We start from the raw sequence: 25928 nt of genomic DNA, 5'->3' as shown, positions 1-25928 counted from the left end.
TTCGAACAGGTCTTCTCCTTCGGACTCCTCCCCTTCGGAAAAAGTCACGTTTGTGTTGAGATGTTCCATTTCCTCATCATTTTCGTTGATGATGTCACCACGTCGTCCTCGCTTTGGCTATACATCATCTTCGATAAGATTAATTCGTACCATATCACAAAATTTGAATATGAAAACCAAATTGTCTTTTTTGAGAACTTATCCTGATTGTAGATGGATGGGTATCGTCTAGTTTTATTGAACTTGCTGTGGATATACGATTATTACGGAGAAAAAACCTTTTCACGACATTACCTACTCTGCCTTTGGTTTTACACTCATATTCTGTATTTTTCTTTATCATACATCCTGGGTTATCCTCCCTAGCTCAAATTCTCTTTTGTCATCTTAACGACTCGTTTGTTTTTTCATTGATCATGGAGTCAGAAGATCGACAAACCGAATCTGCCCCTTTGTGTGAAGTATGTCACCAACATCCCGCAAAATACACTTGCCCTGGTTGTAAGAAACGTACGTGCTCTCTACAATGCGTTCGAAAGCATAAAGAAACGGTATGGAGCGTATCTGGTTTGCTATGGATAGGATAAGTGTTCTGGTATTCGAAATCGCACTCGCTTCGTATCTCTTTCCAATTACAATGATGAGGTATTATATGATGGTGACCGTTCGTGTTTTTTCTGATTATAAGACTATTTCTTTTTGACGGATATTGCTCGCCGTGTAGACAGCTCGATAAAGGGAATAAACGATTTTCCAGCTTGGAATTCTCCCCACATGGTCGAAGAAGCAGTTTCGAGCAAGAGGCGCGACGTCCCGACCTATCTCCAGACTCTTCTGAAGCAGGCCGAGCTTCGGAAGGTCCACTTGATCAGCCTTCCTCTAGGCATGTCTCGCCAGAAAGAGAATCAAACCCGTTACATCTTCAGCAAGGGCCTAATCATGTGGTACGCCAAATGGGTCTTATCGAGTTCCTCCCCTGCGCTTACCTTCACTACCAGATCAAGCGAGTTCTCCACAATTGGCGATACGTTTTTCTCAAAACTCTCCACGTTAAGCGTTTCTTTTTTTTTCTCCTTTCATAACCCAAAGTCTCACCTCTACCCTCTCACAGCGAAGTACAAAGCAGCAGGCATCGAAGGGCTCGTGGTTCTCCTCGAAAAATACGTTCCTTACTCGGAATCCGCCCCCAGCAATGGAGCCAAGGAGTTTTTCGTTGTGCCCAGCGAGAAATCGTTCCGCGACGTGCTTGCGGGCGTGTATGTTTTGGAGTAGCGTAGAAGGAGGCGCTTCACGCGTAGATATCCCGTGTTCCATGTGATTTTCCCCGCGGATCTGCCGAAATTCGCGGTGCAGAGTTTGCCGCTGCTGCCGTTGGAGCCCTGGACCCCGCCGAAGAAAAAGGCCGCCAAAAACGCGGGCGAAGCGAAGAACGCCGAGCCCACAGAAAGAAGTGAAGCCAATGAAGTCAATGAAGTCAATGAAGTCAATGAAGTCAATGAAGTCAATGAAGTCAATGAAGTCAATGAAGTCAATGAAGTCAATGAAGTCAATGAAGTCAATGAAGTCAATGAAGTCAATGAAGTCAATGAAGTCAATGAAGTCAATGAAGTCAATGAAGTCAATGAAAACGAAGAGAAGATCGCAGAAACGGGGGCAAATTCGAATGAATCAAAACGAGGCCCCGAGCCTTCCGAAGAAACAGAATCGAAACGAGTTCATAACGAAAGTCCTTTGTAGTTTTAGCGAGTGTTTGTGAGAAAACAAAGCAAATCGCAATCGGCGAAGTCGACGAAGTGTCGTTCGTTCTCCCAAATCGCCGAGTTTTCGCTCTCCGACCCCGAATCGATGGACTGCCGATCATCGCCATCCTCGCTCTTCTTATCCACCTCATCATACCGAATCGCCTTGCAGTACGAACTGTACATTCCCTCGCCCAAATACGTCTGCAGATTGGCTACGTTTCATCCCCATTCAACGCATTCGCACTGTCCAGTTTCCGCAAAATCCAAAAAATGTGCTCGATGTATTGATCGTACGGAATCAGCAGCGAAAACTCCAACGCCACCAATCTACAAACAACTATTTTTTCCCATTTCTACACTTCCGTTTCGTTCGCAATCACCTTATCCGGATCCACGCCAAACAACACATCCAACTCCTCTAAAATCGTGTCGAGCGCGTCTCTCTCTACGCTTCGTTTTGTTTCTCGAAAGCTCGCTACTTTCTGCGGTCGCCACTTCGCAAAGCTGATTGAATTTGTACGAAATCAGCAAGCAATCCGCGCAGACCACCTTTCGGTTCTCTTTGTTCACATGCTACGCTCGATTCAATGAGGCGAATCCCACTCCGTATAAAACCAATCGCTCGAAATAGCAGAACGCCAGTGCCAACGTTCCGATGTCAAAATCGACGGTTTTTCTGCCTTTGAGCGAAATGGGAATGGACGGGAATTCGATGGAAGGCATGCAGAGCATCAACGCGAGATGTTTGATCTTCCGGAGTTTGGAAAGACTACGCTACAAAGCGCGTGGAGGCGGATACGTGAAGGAGGTTGGAATGGCGGGGTAGTTGTTCTGAAAGACTTCGTTGAGTTCGTTTTTCAATTGTTTCTCTTTGATGTAGGGAATCACCGACGACGTCCAGCCGTCAAAGAACAGAATTGACGCTTTGGAGGGCTGCTGAATGTACGCGTTGTCGAGATAAATGTTCTCGGTGTTCACGCGCGTGAAAGGCTTTATCATTTCTTGGTAACTCACGTTCAGAACCTTTTCGGGCTCCTTGTTACGACGCACGTTTTTCATTTCTTTGGAGAATAAAATGAATTGAACGTACTTTCATAAAGCATCATTTCGGCGTCGCTGTCGTCACTGTTGTCCTCACCAAAACCAACTGCGTCAGGATCTTCGTCTTCTTCGACGCCGATAATACTGGTAATTGCTAAATTGGATCAAATACGAATTGCCATATTTTATACCCAATGGAAACGTCTTCTTGGGAGAAAAAACATAAAGTCCGGATTTGAGGAGAGAACGCGACTCGCACAGTTTTTGCATGGATTTATATTCATAGTTTTGCTTGCTACCGATTTCTACGACTTCTGTTGACGCATTTGTCGGCGTCACTTCTGTGTTTAATTTATCATCAACTGCGCCTAAAATAGCAGAATCTACATTATAAATTACTGGTAATCCCCTGAATCTCTCCTTCCCCTCCCATAGAGATATGAGATAGGAAAAACTCCGCACTGATTTGTTTCTTAGCTATTCCAATCACACCATTCCGGAAAGCATACTCTTACTAAACTTGTACCGTTTTCGATGCAATTCCCCCGTCAGATGTTGTGCAGCAGATATCTCCTTCGGTCTTACCTCCGTTCCGGCAGAATAACAGGAACGTTGCAAAAAGACCAGCGTGGAATCCTGTATAGCCTGATCGCTAATCTCTACGACCTCTGAATTCGTAAAATTAATAACAATATCAGACATCCAAAAGAGATTATACTTTTCGATAACGCTCTACAGAGTTTCTCCCGTCTTCACAAGTGTTTAATCTGTTCACATCGAAAACAAACAGTCCAAATTATATTTACCACCATTTACTCATCGCGCTGGAAACCTTATCAAAAAGCCAACTTCGCTTCTTTTCCTTCTTCTGCTTCTCCTCCCTTTCCTTTTTCTTCTTCTCTAAACTGCTCTCGATCGAGCTGAATCCATACGTCGCTAATGCTTGGTCTCCGTCCTCGCTTTCGAACAAATCATCCACGAAATCATCGTCTTTAAAGATTCCGGGCTCCTTTTTCTCCACGAAAAAGCGACTTTCCGTCAGACCATCAGAGCGAACCACCTACTTAATCGTTTCCTGGATTTCCTTTTCTTTGCTGTCTTCCTCTGCCTGACGCACAGTTACCACGATCTTCTTCTTTTGCTGTAGATTACGCGACAAACAGCACATGTACCTTCTCGATGGTAATCGACGTTACTCCTGCGATCTTGATGACAACGGCCTGAAGATCTTCAAGAACCTGCGTGTTTGATGTGCTTTCCAGCTAGAAGTGAAAGCTGATGTGTGCGCCAACAGAGAATGTGTATGTTTTCATTACTGTAGCTGTCTGGCGAATTTCCTGAACCGAATCGATGGGATGCTCTTTCACAAACGAGACATCTTCTGCAGAGAGGAAGTTTTTAATATTATATAATGTTCGGCGAGAAATGGCGCGCGCGTGCTCGTTTTCGGAATCAGCGAACTCTTTCTAGCTCTCACAACTCCATTTCTGTTCAAACCATCTTTGTTACAAGACCGGGGCTGCGAGCCACAATTGATTTGTTACTGGGGTGAGTAGACAAAAATTCAATTGCACGGGCAGCCATGAGGCGAACTTCGTTATCCTCGCTAGACATGTAGGTCACGAGTCCGGGAATAAATTCTAAATATCATGGAATTTCCAGATACCAATGTACCGGGCTGCTGCGCCATCAAGACCTGACTATCAGGATCTGAAGCGAGATTTAATAATTGGCGCACAACCTGGCGCACTCCTATATCAATATCATCTCCGACAATAGAATCCATTCTGCGATTTCTAAATCATGTAGAATTGAAAACTGATCTATTTCTGGAATGGCAATAAAACAAACAATTTTCCTATGCAAAAAACACTGTTGTATTATCTTCTTCGCTACCGGTTTGTGGTGGAAGCTTTTGTCGCCTCTTCACAGGAACAAGCTCTCCATAGCCCGTTTCAATCATCTTGCTAGGCAAACTCGCATGAACCTTTCTTTCTCGCTTACAAAATGGACATTCCGATTTTATGCGACTATTCACACTTTCTCTCCAAACATGGGAGGGATTTGCCGAGCAAACCCACCAGATGACTCGTTTGTCGTTTTCCTCAATGCCCTCCTTCCATATTTGATATTCAAGCAAGTGGTTCCGTAAACTCCGTTGTAAGCTCTCATCGACCATGGTTTCTTGCTTCTGTGTGTGTTTTGTTTGAAATGGGTGCTCGGAAACGTCTTCATTCTTCTCTTCTGCGTACAACTCGCCAAAATCGATTTGTTCGAAGGCGTCTTCGGGGAATAGAACCTCTTCGATGGGTTGTGGGGGCGGAACCGAGCGGCAATTCAACCAGTTATAAGATTCTTCGAAGAAATCGGGATGGGTGTCAAAGAGGAGGGCCGCTTTCTTCTTTCGGCAGTGAGGACAGCTCGGTAGGCCTTCTATTGGTCATCGTGTCGGAAAAGATTCACTTGACTGGAATCGCAGACGCTGTGGAATACTCATTTGGTAGAGATGATTCTGCTTGCAGCGCCAGAAGTACCGCTTTTTACTTGTATGGATTATTTGACTGGCGAGAAGGCCTCCATTTGAAAGAGAGTCGAATTCGATGGAGAGTTCAGGATATCTGGTGGAAAGACTGTTTGTTTTCGATAATCGGTGATTGCTGCAGAATGGACACGCTAATAATTATTAAAAAACAATCAAGATGGTACGTTCCAGTCGTTTGTTTGCAGTGTCAACTCGTGCGCGACAAATGGTTTTCCAGACATGATCCTCTCCCTTAGGGCACTTCCACCATACTTCCCCTCCGTAGTTATAAGGGACATCTTCAGGTTTCAAATCCCCATTCCTCCGTGGGTGCCATTGAACATCTGCATCTGGCACGAAAGCTCGAAGGGAAAGCTCAGGATTTCTTTTTAAGTCGATCCTTGCAACTCGATAGAAACGAACCAAGTCTTTGCGCAAAACAACCTGGATCGCTGTACAAATCGACGGGAGTCGAATCGTGTTGCAAACGAAAATAGTCAAGATTAGTTTAACATACTACATTTTTGGAAAGTTTTTTTCTTTATAAAATATGACAAGTTTCCTAGATGCGAGCAAATTACTGATTTTGCTTTTTGTTATTCATGAAGGTAGGTTGTCGTTTTAATTGTCTAGTTTGTAGTCTTGTCATTGCAATGCGCAGAGAATTATAAAACACTAAGATTGGAATTGGTTTTACCTCTATCAAACGAACCTTGCTCGATTTCGTGGAAAATCCGCTATGAGAAGAATATCAACAAGACAATGTATGTTGGAGAGGATTATTGGAAGGGGGAAGGCCATAAAACACAGGAAGTTTTCGAATACTGTATCTTGTCTTACCCGCTCTGGATCGATGGGTAATTTAAATTTTCTTTTATATGACATAGCCATTCCAATGGATGCAATGCCCAATTCCACGTGTATTATAATTCTCTATATTTAGATACTATTCGCTTTATCAATCACACACTATCAAGAAAGTATCATCGTATCACTCACGTTTTGTTTTTTTCGTAGTCCATGAGATTATTGACGGATGCACAGACTCTGTTTGTGAATTCCCTCTATCTACAGATTCTCGATTCTTTTCTGGAGTTCAGAATCAATTCTTATTTTTATTTCAGCTGGAGTCCATCATGATCTCGGCTCCTCTCCATTCTTGTATTCAACTCAATCAAAATTCGCTTTGCTTTGACAAAATTCGGCAGTATTTTGTCTATCCCGAAATACCCCTGATTTTAGCCAATCCAGAAAACGTCCCGATAACCGTAATTCCACTTTATCAGTCGATTTATTCCACTCGAAAAGCGGTTATTTCCCCCGATCCGACTTCGATTCCAAATTTCTGCTCGTTTTTTGTTGATTTCGAAAATCGGAGCGAATTTGTGAATCTTTTGGTTTTGGATCGGCCTATCCCCGTTTCCACTTTTTACATTCTGGGCCCCCACAACGAGTTCGTCTCGTATTTCACGGCCGGAATGAGTCAATTCCAAAAATTCGACCGATTTTCATGGGACTCATACTCCATGGTAAAAATCGTGACGAATTCTGGAGTGATTTGCGACGATCCCTCGCTTGTTTCGTTGTCGACAGTGAACAATTGGAGGTCGAACCCTTGGAGCTATTGGTTTTCCCCGTCGGATTCGATTCGAATTCCGCTGCCCCTCGCAGAGATTTATAATTATCATGTGGTGACGCGGAATGTTCACAATCGAATCATTCGTTCTGGGTATGAAGTGCTGCGAACGCAAGGCGTGATCGTGAATAAAACGAAGGAGTTGGTGAGCGAGACGCTGCGAGTTCGTGGAGTTGCGCATCAGCGCGATTCGGTGCTTTTGTTGTTGAATTGTACTCCTGAGAGAGTGGAATTGGATGTGTCCATCCGAATTGAATCGAATTTGTATGATGTGATGATGCGTGCAGAATCGATGCCTTTCCAGTTTGCACGGTTTGTACTCGTGGATGAATCGGAGAACATTTTCGATATGGAATGTTCGATGGAATCATCGCAGTGTAGCTGGAAAGTGCCGGTTTCTTCGCCTTCTTTGGAGTTGATGAATCCGGATAATGCGATTGGAGAACTGAATTTTGAGCATTCTTTTTCGTTTTGGGTGGATTCTGAATCGCAGAACCTTTTGTTGTCTTCATTGGAATCGAATTCGTTCAAAGAAACGGTCTCGGGTGAAATAGTATTCCGAGAATATCATTTAGTGTGTGAAGAGAACGAAGGAGTTTTGGATTTGAATTTGAAGGGAGATGATATTTTGAGTGTGATGTTGAACAGCCGAATTCTTTTTTCGAGTAGTCGATACCATCTCAAAAAAGAGCTCCGCATTTCCATTCCCATTTTCTGTTCCCAAACTATGAGTTTAGTGATTTGCTATCATCAAGGCGAGCTCCATGTGGCAGCTCGTATTGTGGATCGTTTGCTTTGCTGTCATGCTTTCATTCCTAGACGTCTCTTTCCCTTCCTCTTTCTTTCAAAATCATACAAACACCATCCAATCCAAAGCGCTCATCGCTGTGAATTCCATCATTCTTTCATCCTCATCTTCAACTTCATCCTCATCTTCTTCTTCTTCTTCTTCTTCTTTCATTCCTCCATTCGATTTCGCCATTCAAACTCAACAAGGCCATTGGAAGCGGCTCTTTACGCTCCCCACACCCTTCCAAACGCCCTTCCCCGTTTCCACCATCATCCAATTTTCCAACTCCATCCCTTCCATCCGTTTCTCCATTTCCACGATTGCGGAAGCGCTGGAAGTCCGCAATCTTCGCGCCTGGCAAGGCCGATTGGATTTGACGCCCGGGCTTTTCTTCCCTGTCCCGCGGGGATGCTACGTCTACTTTTCAATCGGAGAAACCGTGGAAACTGGAGATATGGAGAAGCCGGAGGGCGTGATTCCTTTGTCTTATGGCTTGTTTTTTGATTGGACGCACGAGATTTTGTTCGGAATTGGCCGAAATGAGGTGTTTCCCGCGGATAACGACACGGATTCCGCCGTGATTTCGAGTCATCTGCAGCTCACGGAATGTTCCGGGAATTTTCTCAAGGTGAACCTGGACGTTTCGCCCGCGACTTTTTCTTCGTTTTGGATCGAAGACACCATCCACATTCCGACGTGGATGGGCGTTTCATCGGTCACGGTGTGTCTGGAGAGTGGTTCTCTCTACGAAGTGTTCAGTGGTTCCATGATGTCTATGACGGTCTCTACCGATCACTGGACGTACACGCTGATTCTGCGAGCTTCGCATTCGACCACGTTGAGCACCTCCGTCTTCTCACCGCCGCTCTCTTCGCTCCAGTTCTCTCTCCCCTCCACTCCGTCTCTGCCGTACGACTGGAAGAGCGGCTCGGAGGCGCCCAGCGTGATCGTGAAGCCGTCGTTCGTCCTGCGACTCCCCGTGGCGTCCGATCGCCTGGAAGCCTGGCAAGGCACGGTCGTTTCGCTGCTTTGTTTGGACTTTGGAGCGGCCAAATCGGTTACCATTGGATCGGTGAGGGGCGTGGTTCCGTCCGTGGAGAGCCGGTTCAACTGCACGCCACGCTGTTCTGTTCGAATTCTCCGCGATGTGGCGCTGCAATCCGTTTTGGTGCACGTGACCCGTCATTCCCATCTCACATTCGCTTCGTTTTCGTTCGCCATCGTGACCTTCCAGAAAGAAACGCTCCTCGCGCTCCCGCGGTGGAGCGAGACGATGGCCCCGATGTCCTTCGCGTTGATTCCGACGTGTTTAACGCGGATTTCGATGCGATATCGCGTGTCCAAGCCGGTCATGCTGCATATTTTCGCGGATCTTCGGCAGCTAAACCGCATCATTCACAACGTTATCCTCACTCCCGCGCCCTCCAACGCGGTCTCGAGCTTCGCGCAGACCTTCGACGACCTGGGCTACGTGACGCGTGTGGAGTTTCGAGCCGAACCGTTCGATCGAAGCACCCAAACGGAGATTCAGTTTTCGGAAATCGAATTGATTTGCGCGCCCAACATTACACGGCAGAATATTGTTCAATCCGGAGAGATCAGGGAAGAGTTCCACCCTCTCTGGGAGAAACTGGAGAAACTGGGGAAACTGGAGAAGGCGAAGAAAGCGTCGCCGACTGCGAGGAGTGCGAAATCTTCGAAGAAAGCGGCGATGTGTCCTGAGGAGTACGACGAAGCGAACCGCGTATTGTGGAAACGGAGTTCCGCGGTAAATTACGTGAGTCGTCGGTGTGAAGACGGGCATTGGATCTGGCGGTTCTGCACGGCGGAAGGGACGTGGAGGCCGGTGGAAGGGAGCTGCGGCAGTGCGTCGGATTCGCTGCTGCAGAAGTCGATTCAACGCGCGGCGTCGCCGGCCTCCCAGCGAGCGAAGGAAGAATTAATTGAGCGAACCGAGCGAACCGAGCGAACCGAGCGAACCGAGGGAAGGGACGCCAGCGAATCGGCGCAGCCACCAGCCTCGCCAAAGCTTTCCATGCAACCCACAAGCCATCCATCCTTGCAACCCACGCCATCCTCTTCTTCTCCTCCTTCACAAAACCCCGATCATTCTTCTCATTCAAACCCCGATCACTCCTCTCATTTAAACCCCGATCACTCTTCTCATTCAAACCCCGATCATTCTTCAAACCCCGATCACTCCTCTCATTCTTCAAACCCCGATCATTCTTCAAACCCCGATCCTTCCTCTTTCTGTCCCTCGGAGCGCACGGCCGACGCGTCCTTTCCCTCCACTCCCTCGGGTTCTTGGGCCGAAGCCGCCTGCCAGGCCCCCGCCTTCGGCCGCACGCGCCGCTTCTGCTCGCCGTCTGGCCGCTGGGAGGCCGCCACTCCCTGCGCGCGCTGTCCGCGCCACTCCTTCCCCTTCCACAATTCCACCTCCCACTCCACGCACTGCCTCCAGGTCCCCTCCGGATCCGCTTTTCTCCGCGGGAATCCGCGCGCCGCCATCAAGTGCTACGGCCAGTACTTCTCCGAAGGCGGCGCCACCGACTGCTCCCTCTGCGCCGGCGATACCCGCGGGAGTCGAGAGCGCGGAAACATCGCTTGCCGCCCCTGCGCAAACGGCGTTCTGGTCGGAATGGCCTGCGTCAACGCGTCCTGGTGCGACGTCGAAGGCCGCCGAATTCGCGTCGGATCCCTCGCGAAACGCCCCTGCGAACCGCCTTTTCGAGGCGTGGTGACCCAAATGTGTCGATATAATTCGGGGCCATTTGGAGTACTCGGGCCCAATAATGCGGAAGGATGTTGTAGAGATAAATCGGGACATACACCGTAGATGACCCTTATCCTCCGGTCGGTTCCACGTTTCTCGAATTCTCCGTTTCCCTGATGAACGTCCGATCGTCGATCTTCCGAAAGAAATACGACGATAACGCCCATATTGGGAGCAGTCCCGCGGTTCTTCTGCTGATCCAAGGAATTCGGTTCGTCATGCAGCCAATCAAAACCGAATCGATTCGGTTTGTTGTGTACGACGATCTTTCGGAAGGAGTAGAATTAGGGGCCTTTTGTAAAAACTAGACCCAATTCTTAACTTCGGTCACGTTTGTAATGGAAGTGAAACGCGAAGCCGGAAGTCCAGACCGTATTTTTTCGCACCTTCGGGGCCATATATTGGACTTGACCCTATTTTTGAAAGAGAAAAATCCCTACTATTTTCACCATTATTTCATGGTCACAAAATTGGAGGAACTTTGGGAAAGGCAAAATTCGGGACTTTGTCCGAAGGAGGGCGAATGGCCCGAAACGCCTTTTAATTCAACTGTGAAACTCCCTTGTCGAGGGGCGTTTCAGCTGGGGTATCGCGAGCGATCTTGCATTGAGCAAAATCACCGCGTTTTTTGGAATTCCACAATCATCGATCATTGCTCTGGAACACTATTAGAACAATATTTTATCGTGCGAATCTTGTTTCTGAGTGTGAGTCGCGGGCGTTCTTACGAAAAGCAAGAGTTTCTGGAGGAAATGGCGGATCGCATGAATTGTGATGACATTTTGCGAATGAAGAAAATGGCATTCGAGCATCGATCGGACTTTTCGGAAGTGTTCAAGCATTGCAAATTGGTGGACGAGGCCTTGGATGTTCGGTTCATGTCGATCGAGCCGATCACGTTGGAGTGGATTCAGTTCTTCGCGTCGTTCGCGCGAATTCGACGCATTGAAGTGATCACGGAGGGACTTGAAAGCCGGTCGCAGTTTGAATTGGAGTTTTCGAAGGAGGCGAAGAAGGAGTGTGACCCGAAACGGTTCTTGTTTTGTAATCGGAGAGACGTGATCAAAGGGTTGTATTGCAGTTATCGAATGATTGCCATGCAAGCGTCTTCGTTGTAATCGAGATGTTTGTTTTTTCCTTCTTGGCTCATTGTCATTTGATATTACTCTTTCTGTTTTTTCTCTTTATTTTAACTACTACTATTATTATTATCAGTATTGTTATCATTATCATTTTTATCATTTTTATTATTATTATACCCTTTATAAATGATGGTTTGATGCAATAAACAACTTCAAGAATTAAACGGCAAGGTATCAAATAGAGATTTGGTCCTGCGACCCAAAGAGAATGACTTACAGCTCTTGACAAAATCAAAATCAGAAAGAAACGCAAAAGAAAAGCGACTTCGGTACAATCGGCTTCGGTCCGGTCGGCGCTTCGCCAGGTCCTTCACCGCCGAGAAATAGATATTCGCATCTCGCGCGATCGCTTGCGCGCAAAGGAACGAAGCCGAGAGGAGCACTTCCATAGAGGGAGCGAGGCGATCCGAGCAACAACGATACCACAAAGGACCGTAATTAGGGATATACAAAGCACACCGATGGAGATATGGCATTAAACACGGGATTGTTTGCAGCAAAAACGCTAGCATGTTGCTCGGACAGTCGTGGAACGCCAGGAAAACGTCCGACGAGAGCATCAGGAGTCGAATTCCCTGCGGATCACGCGGCCATTGAATCGGGTACTTCGATGAACGTGTCTCCGTAGCGAGGCGTGAAGATTACCGCGTAGTTCAGAGCGATCTGTGCGTTGTGCAGACTGAAATGAGGAGAAGTCGGATCCAGGAAGATCCGCGCTCCTTCGCACCACAGCTCGCCAGACTTCGCCACGTAATGCAGAGCGATCCGGAAGTAGCGCAGCGCTTCCTCGGGACCGAACATCCTAGAGATAACCGCGGGGGAGATCGGATACTCGTGCACGATGTGGATGAACAGCGTCCAGAGCCGGCCAGCGCCGATCTGCCCCTTGAGGAGGTTTTTACAGAGGAGGAAAGCCTCCAATTGTCGGTCCGTGATGACGAGAAAATTGGAAAGTTCGATTCCGAACTTCCACTCATCGACGAAGTGCAGAATGGCATGGCGGAGAATGAAAATACTCTCTGCGATGTGCCGCTGGAAGAACTCCATGCGGGCCAGATTGATGAGGACGGTGGAGTAGCTCGGATGCTTGGGTTTGATGCAGCATCGAAGCGCCTAAGCGTGAGTTTTTAAGAAAAAAAAGAGGAACGAATCGGGATTTCTTGGGATATCCCAACATGCAAAGGATTTTGCTGATGCTGAGATAGGGGATCCATTTCATTGCGGGGGGACACAAACAAAGACATTGAGCCGTTTCGAGCTTGAGTTTTTGAAACTGCTCATTCACGTGAACGAAGAGAGGTCTCGACCATTCTTTCTATTCATCATCCGACTCCTTCCCAAGCAAACTTCTTGAAGCGCTTTGGCGTAGATTAGAAGAATGATTCGAGTTCGGTACTGCATTCGGGAGAGAAACACTTCCCAATGACCCTTTTTTTCTTGATACGACTTCTGTGGTGATGGTGATAGTGATGGTAATAGTTGGTGATAAAGCTTGGCGTATTTCGTTTGTCCTTCAGCGGCCTCCATGTTCAAAAAGAGATATTCGACGTATTCGTGAGCGTAGACCAAGAAGCAATCCTTCTTGACCTTCTTGCGAACCAAATGCATGATGACGGAGAGCATAAACGTGTACGAAAACGCGTTCACGTAATAATAAAAAAACTCGTATGTCTCCAGAAGCGTGCAATATGGGATCGAAAACACGAGACGCTCCAGTTCTGCGATGGCCTTTTGGTTTCCCAATCTCCCCAACGACAAGAAGCAAGTCATTAGAATGCGAGAGAACTTGGACGATTGCTTCTGGGTAATCGACTGCACCATGCACAGAAGCTCTTTCTCGTCCTGCAGCCGCTCATTCACTCGCACTTGCTTGATTTTGAATGACAAGTCCTGCGGAAACAGATCCAAAGCGCGTTGCAGAAGGAACTGGGCGTTTCGGCATTCTCCTAGCTCGAATTCCATTCGAATGAACTCTCTCCATGCCAGTTTGTCGTCACAGTATTTACAAAGCAGCTCTAAGAACAAGACACGAGCGCTGAGTAATCGGCAAAGCTTCTTTAGCTTGACACACTCTTTGATTAGATTATGAAGCAAGGCATCTGGAGACGTATTTTGGTACAACTGGACGGCTTCTTCGTAGATCACTCCGTTTCCGTTTGCATCGACTTGGCGGGTTTTCCACAGATTTGTGTAGAAGGGGTAGTTTAGCACCAGTTGAACCGCTTCTTTTCCCTTCGAATAAATGTCCTTTTCTTCGGTACTGCTTGCTTGAATCGCTTCGTTGGTTCTCTGTGTTTTCTGCAGATTATTCAAGCTTCGATTCGGTAGATCAGCGTAATACGGCATTCCGGAATGTCCCGCATTGTCGAACTCATAGAACGAAGCGTTACTGTTGTCTCGAGAAGGAGACGGACGACCGGGAAGACGCTGCTGAGCTTCGGAGAACGTGGAAGGCGAGGCGGAGTTGATCTGCGGAACGACGAAGGAGCGATTGGAAGGGAACTGCCCATTCGATCTAGGATTCAGAAGCGATGAAGAAGCGAACGAGCGATCGGGGAAGGCTGCATAGCGAGAAGAGGAAGGATCCTTGCGAGCTGGGTATGATCTGTTGGAAGAAGAGACAGTGGGATACCTGTTCTGGTAACCGTTTGGATACTCGTTTTGGTAGTTATTTGGATAATTATTGTGGTAGTAGCTACTTTGATAGTTACTTTGATAATTATTGTGGTAATCACTCTGATAATTGCCAGGATAATCACTTAAATAGCTGCCAGGATAGTCACTTGGGTATTCGTTCATAAAGTCATTCGAGAGATCGTTTACATAACTGGCTGGATAGTGGCTCGAGTAATTGCTTCGATAATCGGTTGGATAATCATTGACTACTATTTCGGAAGAGCTATTGTAATACCCGTTCGTATCCTCATTTCGATAATAATAAGCATATGGGTATCCGTTAGGATAACCGTTCGGACTTCTGGTAGGATAACTGTTTGGATTTCCAGGAGAATAGTACTGCGGGTAGTTACTTGGATACTTGTTCGAATGTTCTCTGGCAGGGTAATTCATCGAGAAATCGCCCGAATAATCGTCAGAATCTCCACTTTGGAAGCTGTACATCGATATGGCGTCGTTTGGTTTCTGCCGATAGGACGAGGAGTAACGATCAACATCTGTGTACGACCGCTGAAGAAGTGACGTGGAAAAGGGTTGCTGGCGGGACCCAGTGGAGGAAAGCAGGTAATGAGGAGCGATGTCGGAGGGGATGGAGGTAGGTCTATTGAGAAAAAGGAGAGGAGAGGAGAGTACGAGAAATGATAGCTTCGCGGAGTCATCAATCCAGACGATGGTACTGAATTAGGGAATGGTGAAGGTGGGTTGGTAGATTGGGCAGATACAGTATTATTATTGTAGTACATAAAAGAAGGAGTTGGATCAGCTTGATGTAGGTTACTCGCTACAATTGTAGGGTAACAAAAAACATACAGGTCGAATGTGAGTTTGAGCATTGTGATGTCGGAATATCATTTGTTGGAAGTAATGACACTCTACTACTCAGTAAAGGGAGCAATAACGCATACGAGGAATATGGATTCCGGGAATCATTCAAAGAGTCTATTGTATTGGAGCACAGTCTTTCATTACTTTTTGCACCGACTGATTGTTGACAAGAGGAAGTACTATATGCAACATAAGTTGAAGGTGGAGCCAACTGGGGGTTTTGCATGTTCTAGAATAGGATGCAATTTAGAGCAACATACATTACTTCTTGACTCCATTCCGTAGTTTACTTGAAGCTTTGACGAAAAAGTAACTGAGAGGACAACGGTGTCTGTAGTTTATTCACGATCTCCTTGGCCCACAGAGTTCAGTTTGGCCGTTGAACAGAAATGGAATATGGAAAGCAATACGCGTGTCAGGTATGATAATCAATGATTACTGTACATCACTCATTTGGTATTCTTTGTTTCTATTTCATTTGCGGATAATTAGCTTTTAAAGTGGATAGCGAAAGAGAGCGCACATCCTGTGAAACTTTCGAGCCAATCTAGGAATATCATTTCTATTTCTGGAAACTATGAGCTTCCATTCTATAAGTATATAAAGTGTGTCCGTACACCATGTTCGTTTGATACGTCTTTTTAGTTTTGACGGCTGTAAAATGACATAAATAGCTCCAGAACGAAGAGTAGAACAGGAAAAAGGTCTTTTTTTCAGCAAGTCCATTCTATGATCATTGTGTTGTAATTGTCATAAAAGTGTGAAAAACGGTGTTTATTTAAGGAATCCAATGGATTTGAGTGTTTTTAGAGGAATACCCGAAATAGTTTGTTTTTTGGTATGTATCTAATCTTATATTTTGAATCGATTTCGTTCCTCATTATCATTATACTATGTTAGAGGACGTTGTAAACTCCCTGATAACACGTTTTTTGGGAGAATATATCAAAGACATAGACAAAAAGGACCTTAAGGTCTCTATGTGGAAAGGAGATGTAAAATTGAAGAATCTGGTTGGTGCTAAGCACATCGGTTAATGGATTAGGAAATAAAAACTGAAGCGCTCGATTTTCTACAGCTGCCTGTGGATATCAAATCTGGATTCATTGGAGAGTTAAACATTCGTGTTTGAGGCTGTGCTGTGTGGTTGAATCGTAGGTTCCTTGGAAGGAGATTGGCAGAAAGCCTACGAAGGTAAATATTAGCCAGATATATGCAGTCGTCTGCCCTCGCTCAGAAGTTCAATACGACGAGGAATCGTTCAAACTCCGTGAGATCGAACTGAAACGCCAACGATTGAAGGTACCCCTGTAAATGTCTTTTTGATTTGCAGGCAATTGATGAGAAGGAGGCCAAGAAAGAAAAAGAGCTGCATGAGAAAGAGGATAAATCTCTCATAGGAAATCTTGTGAGCCAGATCATTCGCAACTTTGAACTACGCATTGAAAAAGTCCATCTTCGTTACGAAGATCACAGCTCGGATCCGAAGCACCCTTTTTGCTGCGGTCTTACCCTGGATTCCTTGATCATCTCTCCCAATCAGGAGAAGTCCCTCTCTTCTGACAGTACTTCCAGTGCAGACGCGAACGCCTCAAAGCCAGTTTCGCACAATGGCGTCTTTTCGAAGGATATTATGGTGCATCTGTTGGGCATGTACTGGGACTCGGACAATTCACAGCAGGTGAATACCTCCAATCCCAATGCGTTGATCGAAGACATGGGCATCGCGTTCATGAATCGCAATACGACCCAATCAGCGTTGATGCCCCAGAATTACATCATGCATCCTTGTACGCTTGGAATTGGATTGCAGATGGATATTCGAGGCGTAGAACTTCGAAAGCCGACACCTGAGGAAGCAGCGAATCGTGCTCTGAGCGATCTAGAATGGAACGCCGAGGTGATCGTGAACCAAAAGTTCGTGAAAACGTATATCAAGATTCGGAAGGACGCTGTGCGCGGTCGAAACGAAGACGAAGAAGAAAAGCTATTCTTAGACAAGTTTAAAGAGACGTATCCCAAGTTCTGCTCATCGGAAAATCTTCAGTACGCATCCGTGTTTGCGCGACGATGCTGGCGGTTTGCGAACACGGCTTCGCCGATGGTGATCGCGGAAACGACGCTGGCGCAGTTCAACTTAACGCTGACCGATTCGCAGATGCGCGACTTGAAGATTTTGGCGGCAAATCTCAGCTTGCAGAGCAAACGGGCGCAGATCGGGATTCGTCGCCCCACGTCAAGCGTTGTCAAGAAAATATCCTTGTGTGTTTTTGCGGAATTTTTTAGAAACTTAACGAGCAGCCGAGAAAATGGTGGCGCTATGCGATCAACTCGGTGATTAAAGAGAATAAGAAGAAGCGCGCAGCGACAACATGGAAGGATTATTTAGCGTTTAAGAAGCAGCGCGATACGTACATTACGCTGTATAAACGCGTGCTGAAATCGCCGTTCCTCCCTTCCATCAAGAAAGACAAAAAAGCGTTGAAGCAGAAGCAGGAATTGGAGGATTTGTTCTCTGTCGAAAACACGATTCTCTTCCGAAAAATGGCGCAATACGAGCTTCAGAAAGAATTGAAATCGCGGTCTGCGAGTGTGAACGATGAAGACGACGACGAGGACGACGAGGAGCTCATGCGAACTGAGTTGTATAAGGAGCTGGAGCTGAACGAAGAAGAACTGAATCCGTGGGAGGGCGGACAGCCGATGGACGTGCAGATCTCCGTGGATTTCTTCTTGGGAAGTTTCCTTCTGATGCTGAAGAAGAAGGAACAGCGACTGATGAGCGTGTGTGTGGACGGAGTTTATCTGCGTGCGTACAAACGAAAGAGTTTCTTGGAGTGCTGGTCGATGATTCGCGATGTGAAGGTGCTGGACGACATCACGGCCAAAACGAAGTATTCCAGCATCGTTTCGATTCGTCTTCGATCCGCTGAAGCGATCCCGACCTCGATTTTGATGACTGACATGTATCAACGATACAAGACCCCGTTCTTCCAGACCCATATTGAGATTCCAGGACTGGACAATTCGTGCGGAATGCGAGTGAACATGGCGATGGAGACGATGGACATCATTGTGAATGTGCCTTGGCTGCTGGAAGTGATGAAGTTTTTGGTGCCAGAGAATATCATCGTGATGAGTTCTTATGAGGAAAAGGCGTACAATCTGATCACATCGCTGCGGAACGGAGATTCAAACATTATGGCGGCTCTCCGATCGAATAAGGGAATGGAGTTGAACGTCAATATCTGCCCCATGAATCTGATCATTCCGAACTACTGCACAGGTCATCGCTCAAAGAGCATGCTTTTGATCTGCCAGTTGGGCGAGCTTGCAGTGACTTCCAAGCCGAACCAAGAGCTGACCGAAGACATCGCGCAGTACGACGTGGATGACTTGTACAATACCATGTCGATCAGTATCAAGGATATTTCGGTCGGATTAATGGACGGACGGGTGTTTGCAGGAAGGGATTTGTCGGTTATGCCGATCCTCTCTGCCTATCCTCAGGCGATGCTCGTTCTCCCATTCCAAATGGGGATTACGATGCAAACCTGCATTGTGAACGAGGTTCGTTACAAATCAATGCGGATCGGCATCTCCATCGGACTCGTTCATGTCCGCATCACCTCCGAGCTCATTTCCTCTCTCATTTCGTGGAGCTACGGTATTCTTCCAGTGTTCGCAGAGAAGCAGAAGGAGTTGGATATCGACGTGATGAAGCTTCTTCTGCAGCCCAAGCAGCTTCTCTTCAGCTGCATTGCGTTCGATGGCTCGCCCTATCTGGAAGACCACTCGATCGACGACTGGAAGTCCAGTTCCAACAAGCAGCAGCGCATTCTCTACCAGGTGATCAAACAGCATCAGAAGGAATATCGCCGTCCGCTGTGTGATCTGAGCGATACGGTGACTTCTCCCGTACCGATTCACTCTCCGATGGCTTCGATATCGCCCATTGCGCCGCTGTCGCCAATCGAAGAGCCCTTGCATGGGGTTGTTCATCTTTCATACGAGGACTTGCTGCTCCTTCAATACAAGCCTTCAATGGAGATCGAAGTGCAATTGGACGAGTTGCGGCTGTCCCTGAACCCGCAAAAGGGCGATTCCTTACTGGACATTTCGATGCAAGACATGGCGATTCATTACTTGGATCACATGTACGATATGGATGTGGACATTACGATTCCTACCCTGAACATCTTCGATAATGTTCGTAAAGAAGCACTTGAAAAGCAAGGTATTCCGCTAACCGACGCTCCCACACTCATATCTTCCACGCCTGAGTGCGGCTCTCCCTTCTTGAAGATGAAATTCTGCACAGTGGGGGAGTTGTCCATGCTGAACGAAGTGTACAGAGCGGCGACGAACATGTTCGTGGAAATGGGCGTCGTGAGTATCCACGCGAATGCCAGCGCCATTCAGCCCATTCTGTCGATTCTCCCCGAGATCCCGCCGTTCCCTTCTCTAGAAGATGGAGACAAAGCGAAGCCTCCCTCCGAGCAGGAAGTGGCCAGTCCGACGATCTCTGCCCATCCGCAAGAAGCGCAGACGGATATGCACGTGAGAATGCAGTCGGCCTTAGTGGATATGCTGTGTGACAACAATGTTCCCATCTTACTGACCTCGATGAATGGATTCAGTCTGGATTTCACGCAGGCGACGGAGCAGACTCACATCTCGATGGGGATTGACGGAGTGAAGATCACAGATCTTACGCGTGGAGCCGAGAAATATCCCGACGTGCTGTCCACTTCGGTATCTCCCTTCCTCTCTGCGGACATTCTGCTGGTGAATAGCAGTCTGTACAACGGCGTGAACGACACCACCATCAAGCTTCAGGTATCTGCGCCGATCTTGGCGTTGCGAATGCGATTTGTGAATGAGTTGCTGGAGTATATGAAGCACGGAAGCATTGGTCGTTTGCTAGCACCCAAAGAAAGCCAAGAGAGCGAAGTGGTGGAGTCTGCTGAATGTTCTGCAGAGGCTGTAGCGTCTACAGAGCCAGCAGAGCCTGTGGAGCAGACGGAGGCAGTGGAGTCGGTAGCCTCTTTGCACAGTCTCATCGATTCCTCGGTGAACGGATTGTTCGCATCGCTGGTGCAGTCGAACATCATTCGGGAAGTGGTTTGCGAGGGCGTGGGAACGACGTACGTGCTGCCAAAGGCGGATGTGTGCATTCAGAACATCGTGGTGCTGATTCCGAGCTCAAGCAGCAGCGACGAGTGCCTGCGATTTGAGATGGGCGAGATCCAACTGCAAAACAGCAGCGAGGAGCAAATGGTGATGAGCGGAGACGGAGACAAGCTGCTGGAGTCGATGACGGAGAGTCCATTAACCACGCAGTTGCTGCTATCGATTCACGGAATGTGCATGGAGTCGCAGTTTATGGATGATGTGAGCGGAAAGATGCTACAGCAGAATGTACTCCATCGGACCAACATCGATATGATTATCACGCTCAGCTCTGTGTTCAGAGTGAATATCAATCTGTCTCCGATCGTGATGACGCTGAATCAGAGCCAGCTTCAGTTTTTGGTCCATCGCCTACTTCCCAATTTTGCAGAACAATCCGTCACAGAGTACCCAGAAGAAGATGGAATGGTCAAAGCCAAGTCGACCAATGAGAAGTCTGCAAAGAAAGAACCCACCAAGGAAGTGGCAGTTTCTCGTCCTGCTCTGAAGCTCAATCGATTCTTTGTGGATCTGAGCATGAGTGGTTTTGTGGTCGAGTTGCTTCGCGAGCGAGGAGGCTACACAGAAGAAGATTCATTGAAGTATGGAACCCATCCTCTCTCGTTGGTGATGCTGAAGCTGGACGGATTATATCTTAATTTGTATCTCAATCAATCTGCGATCCAGCTCAATCTGCTTCTTCGGAAGATGAGTCTCTGCGATACGCGTGCCGATGTGAAGCTGCTGCCTCTCTTCTTGGAGCCTGTTCAGCTTGGCGATGAATCCAAAGCAGCCTTGTCGTTTGCCTGCTTCGTTCACGATACCAATACGATCGATATTCGAGGAGATATGGGTAGAATTCGCGTGTTTGCTGCGCCTTTGTTTATGGAAATGTTGGGTATCGCGTCTGGATTCACGCAGGTGTTCGCTGAAAGCGATGCAAAGAGTGTGATGTCTGGAGATGAGCTTTCTTCCTTACGATTGGAGGACGAGCCAGTGGAGAAGCCAGTGGAAAAGCCAGTGGAGAAGCCGGTGGAAAAGCCAGTGGAGAAATCAGCAGAGGCAAAAGCATTGTCTCCTTTTGTCGCCTCTCTTCTACCCAATCTGCACATTCGCTTTGCTATCAACCCGATCACTGTCTACCTCGCCTCCTCCTTCACGGAGCCATCCTCGATGCTTCTTCTGACTGTTGGTCTGGACTCTTCCATCTCACTGACTTCCTCAATGGACGTTTCGCTGCTACTCAAAGTACTGGATCTTCGTCTCACGCAGTGCGATATGGACGATCTCATGCCGATCCACGATGTGAACGATATTCTGCAGAGCTGGAACTGCGACATGACCATCCGTGTGCAGAATTCGTTTAAAGACATCACTGTCTCGGTCACAGACACAAGCAACATGATTGTCTCTATCGGCTATCGCGATTTGCTGATCGTAACGCATTGCATGGACGAGTTGAAGCCAGATGTTCGTTCCGAAGGCACGGCTCCTCGTCCCTTCTCTCCTGACGAACCCACTTCCTCCTTCCCGATTCTGAAGCTCCCTACACTCGTCTCTGCGTCCTTGCCGTTCAGTTTGAATCTGGATCTGCAGCTTCATCCGCTTCAAGTGACCGTAGTAAACGATGTGGGCGATGTGGAGGTTCCCTTCGTGCTGCTCCATCTCCAAGATCTCCATCTCTCTCTGGACTTCAAGCAGCAGCTCGTGTTTTTGCTCACCTTCTCGCTGTCCGCCGACTTCTACAATTTGGTCCGCGTCGCGTGGGAGCCACTGCTGGAACCGTGGGAACTGATGATTCAAATGGTGCAGCGAAGCGGAGCGGAAGAAAATCGAGTGAAAGCACGAGATGCCAAGTCGTCCGTAACGATCCACGCCGATCACATCATAAATGTAATGATCTCGACGGACTTCTGCTCTTCCGCGATTCACTTCCTTCGCGATCTCTCGCATTGCGAATCTACCACGACCTTTACGAACGGCTATTACATGTCAATCGAGAACAAGCTCGATCTTCCGTGCACCTTCGAAGTGATTTACGACGGAGGAATATCTCGGCAGTTGGAGATCATTCGATCGCAGTGGAGCCTTCTGGACGATCGCTCTCATCAGCTGTTGATCGAGGGTTTGCTGTACGTCTGCGTGGGCGAAAAAGTGGAAATGCGATGGGTCGAGCTCTACCAAGTGGAGCCTCGCGTTCGCGTTTACTCCGCCTTTGCGACCGAGGCGGGACAGCCGCGCGAGTTGATTGGCTGCAGCGTGGAGGGCTCTGTGTCTGTAGAGGAAGGCGTTCTGTTCTCGTGCGTGGTAGGGGAAGAGAAGCTGTTGTTCCTCTCGAGGAACGAGCAGGAAATCGAAGCATGGAAGCGAGCGTTGCAGGTTGCTCCGAAGGAATTCCAGCACGAGAGTGTCGACAGCGAGATCGTGATTCCTGCCGGAGGAATGAAGCGAACGACGCTTCCGGCGCATCCAACATCTCTCCCCAGCGCTACGGAGTCGTACAACCAGCGAATCGTCGCGCTGCGAGTGGAGAACTTCCGACGCGTTGAGTTCTGCTGCGACAGCGAAGGTGATCTTCCCTTCAGCTTGTACACGCAGAACGGGGAATACTGTTACGACATTGTGGTGCGACTCATCAATCGGAATGGTCTGCGTGTCATGATGTTGATTCCCATGCTGTGGATGACGAACTTCACGTCTTCGCCCGTTCTCTGCCACTTCACGCAAGAGACGAGCGATTCGGAAACCCCGGTGGCTCATCAGTCGCAGCGAAAGCAGATCAATTTGGAGCACTTGACGGATAATTATTTCGGCGTTCCGGTGCCGTTCAAAAGTCCTTACTACGACTCTGTATCGCACGTGGTGAGTGTGTGCCATGGCGTGTGGCGCGATGATTCAGCGAAGACAGTCGCAGCGAGCGAATCGCTGTACTGCCCTCTCCATTTGGGGATGAAGGGTCGATGCATGCTGGGCAATCCGAACGGGTACTGCGCCCTCTCGATCGAAGATATCACCTCGCTGAACTTCCGCCGAATCTGCCTGAATATCGGCAACTCGGTGGATCCCCACTACGTTCTGGTGCGCAGCGTGGTGCATTCCGTGGAGAGCGAGTCGCTGAACGCCTTGCCTATTCCGCCTACACCCAAAGCAAAGAGCGATATTTTGGAGAAACTGAACAGTCAGATGGTGAATGGGATTGCCGGGAATGTGGGAAATCGTCGAAGTCTATTCGAGATTGTGGTTCTTCCCGTGTTGGTGCTGAAGAATCTGCTCCCAATCGATCTGGAATACCACATTGTGATGCACTCGAAGGGCATCATCGAGACCGGAATGATCGCTTCGGGCAAAGAAGTGGAGTTGGCGTGTATCGACGGAGCGAATAGCAACCAGTACGGCATTCAGCTGCGCCCGACCGGCAATCAGTTCGTTTGGAATCAGGGATTAATCCCCGTACGCCTTCTCTTATCGTTTGTGACCCTGTAGATCGTGACCGAAGGAAATGGAGAGTACGCCTTGACCGATATCGAGAACAGTCGCTGCGCGTTGCGGTATGTGTATTCGTTCGAGCAGAACGGATCGCCCTCTTCGCAGTACCTTCTGCTTTCGATCTATTCCCCGTTCTGGATCGTCAACCGAACGCCCGATCTCCTCTTGTCCGCTTTTCTCTTCCTCTCTACCTTGTAGCCTATCTGGAAAATCGAAGACTTCTCCCGTGGTTCGTCTCCCCGGCGCTTCTGTCAAGATGGGGTTCGAAGGTGCCGTATCGATGGAGGACATGCAGTCGCTGGCCCCCGTGCTGTATTCCGAGGACGAGAAGAAAGTGGTGATTCGGCTGCGTCGCGACAACTCGGACTGGAGCGACAAGACGAAGGTGAGCGAAGGGTCCAGTGTGGTGAAGGTCCCCGCGCAGCTTCCGTTCATGCCGAGAGAGACGTTCTACACGATCGTTGTGCGTCGCCTCAACGCTCCGTTCATCCACACGAAACTGCTCACGATCCTGCCTCGCTACATGTTCATTAATCGCACTGGATTCGATATGGCGGTCTACCAAAACACGGAATTGCTCTCTCTTCCTCGGCATTCCTGCGCCTGTGTGTCGTCTCTGCTCCCAGCGTCTCGCCATTTGCTGTCGTTCTCCATTCTGGAGTCCAGCACTCCGCTCTCTTCTCCGTCCGTAGCGAAAGAAGTCAAATCGGCGCAGTTCGATGTGGACGCTGTGGGTCAGTGGGACGTTCTGCTCTCCGAATCGAACCAGATGGACGTTCTCTCCAACCACAGCTCGCTGTTCAGCCTCACCGCCGCGGAGGTGAACGGCCAGCAGACGATTACGGTGGAGCGATTGAAGCCGGAGAACGTGTCGATCTGCGTCAGCAACAACTCGGCGTTGGACATGGTGCAGGTGCTCCAGATGTCCTCCGATCTCTCGTATGCGCTTCCCGTCGCTCCGTTAGACTCGCAGTTCTACGTGCTACCGCACCCTGCAGGTCCGCAGATGGTCGTGCTGTTCTTGCAGCAGATCGATTCGCCGCCGAACGAGGAGACGTTCGTTCCCTGCGTGGTGGTGGATCTGACGAATCTGGGCAAAGTAACGACGGTGCAGCGCGAGAATCCGTCGAGAACGCTGGAGGTCACCGTGGAGGTCGAAGACACGACGCGCATCATCATTATTCGCGAGAAACTGGAGCGGGACGAGTGGAAGCAGCGAAAGCAGCTCGAATACACGCGCGTCGTGTTGGAAGATTCCATCACGCAGATCCAATTCAATCATGACGCGTTGAAAACGGAGGTTTCCAACTTCATTTCCGCCCTCACCGACTTCGAGGAATACGCGATGAAGCCGATTTACTCGCCGACTCCGTTGAGTCCAAGCGACCCGCCGCAACAGCCAGTGTTTATGACCGCGAAGAACTCGCGTGCGACGATGGATCTCCTGCTGAACGACGAGTACTACTGGCTGAACGTGCGCAATGTGAGCATTCGGAATCTCCAGCGCAAGCCGTGCACCATCACAACTCGAATTAGCAATGGAGAAACCATGTTGGAGACAAAACCAAAGCGGGGATCCCACGTTTTCGTGAATGAGGAGACCATTATGCGGCGCCATTCGTCAGTACTGCAGGTGAAGGTGAGCGTGGCGTTCGAGAAATCGGTGGTGGAGTTCAATACGTTCGTGGAGTACGATTCGGTGACGGAGTACAACACAATGAAAGTCGTGCCAGTGCCGTTCCAGGAAGAGAATCCTCTGTGTAACGGCGGCTGTTTGTATTTGTATCTGGTGCATTGCAAGAACAACAAAATCAACAACGACCAGAAGGATTATCTCCCGCACCTTCTCAAATCCTTATACGATTCGGAGAAAGAGTTATCGCTTCTGAAGGAGTCTCGCAATTGTCTCGACTTCGAGCTCTATCTGAACAGCTCAATGCACTCGGCGCTGCTCGCCCATCCGTTGCTTCGTTCGCTCCAGCAGAGCAAAAACGACCTTTCAACGCGCGTATCGAACATCCACATCCAGCGAGCGCTTCGCCGCGGATTCTACCAAGATTTCCGCTCTGGCAAAACGATCGAGGAAGTGCTCCAGCCTTCTTCCAGCAATGAGCCGATCGA

The 25928-nt window shown here is 48.3% G+C and overlaps 6 protein-coding genes; 3 read left to right on the top strand and 3 right to left on the bottom strand.

The window, feature by feature from the left end:
- Positions 1–416: 416 nt before the first annotated feature.
- GSBLH_T00006544001 (uncharacterized protein) lies at positions 417–736 on the top strand (the record flags this gene model as incomplete). Its single annotated transcript, XM_013041587.1, has 3 exons — positions 417–551; positions 583–645; positions 725–736. The coding sequence occupies 3 exons, from the start codon at positions 417–419 to the stop codon at positions 734–736; spliced, it is 210 nt and encodes a 69-aa protein (XP_012897041.1).
- A 1031-nt stretch (positions 737–1767) lies between these two features.
- Positions 1768–1971, bottom strand: GSBLH_T00002950001 (uncharacterized protein; the record flags this gene model as incomplete). XM_013041586.1 has 1 exon in its annotated part: positions 1768–1971. One exon carries the CDS (start codon positions 1969–1971, stop codon positions 1891–1893), a length of 81 nt encoding a protein of 26 aa, XP_012897040.1. The 3' UTR covers positions 1768–1890.
- A 10259-nt stretch (positions 1972–12230) lies between these two features.
- GSBLH_T00002949001 (uncharacterized protein) lies at positions 12231–12695 on the bottom strand (the record flags this gene model as incomplete). Its single annotated transcript, XM_013041585.1, has 2 exons — positions 12231–12450; positions 12481–12695. 2 exons carry the CDS (start codon positions 12693–12695, stop codon positions 12231–12233), a joined length of 435 nt encoding a protein of 144 aa, XP_012897039.1.
- Positions 12696–13852: 1157 nt separating this feature from the next.
- GSBLH_T00006543001 (uncharacterized protein) lies at positions 13853–15427 on the bottom strand (the record flags this gene model as incomplete). The annotated part of the gene is made up of 6 exons (XM_013041584.1): positions 13853–13946; positions 13990–14925; positions 14958–15105; positions 15135–15196; positions 15230–15378; positions 15410–15427. The coding sequence occupies 6 exons, from the start codon at positions 15425–15427 to the stop codon at positions 13853–13855; spliced, it is 1407 nt and encodes a 468-aa protein (XP_012897038.1).
- Positions 15428–16042: 615 nt separating this feature from the next.
- On the top strand, positions 16043–21033 carry GSBLH_T00006542001 (uncharacterized protein; the record flags this gene model as incomplete). The annotated part of the gene is made up of 8 exons (XM_013041583.1): positions 16043–16162; positions 16195–16275; positions 16308–16451; positions 16483–17162; positions 17197–17228; positions 17308–17411; positions 17436–20923; positions 20961–21033. The coding sequence occupies 8 exons, from the start codon at positions 16043–16045 to the stop codon at positions 21031–21033; spliced, it is 4722 nt and encodes a 1573-aa protein (XP_012897037.1).
- Positions 21034–21494: 461 nt separating this feature from the next.
- GSBLH_T00006541001 (uncharacterized protein) lies at positions 21495–24005 on the top strand (the record flags this gene model as incomplete). Its single annotated transcript, XM_013041582.1, has 2 exons — positions 21495–23771; positions 23805–24005. The coding sequence occupies 2 exons, from the start codon at positions 21495–21497 to the stop codon at positions 24003–24005; spliced, it is 2478 nt and encodes an 825-aa protein (XP_012897036.1).
- Positions 24006–25928: the final 1923 nt, after the last annotated feature.

Source organism: Blastocystis hominis (assembly GCF_000151665.1).
Source record: "Blastocystis hominis, Singapore isolate B (sub-type 7) whole genome shotgun sequence assembly, scaffold_22".
In the NCBI taxonomy this organism is placed as follows: Eukaryota; class Bigyra; order Opalinata; family Blastocystidae; genus Blastocystis; species Blastocystis hominis.
The sequence above is the reverse complement of the archived record's forward strand: the minus strand, read 5'-3'. Positions and strand labels throughout refer to the sequence as shown.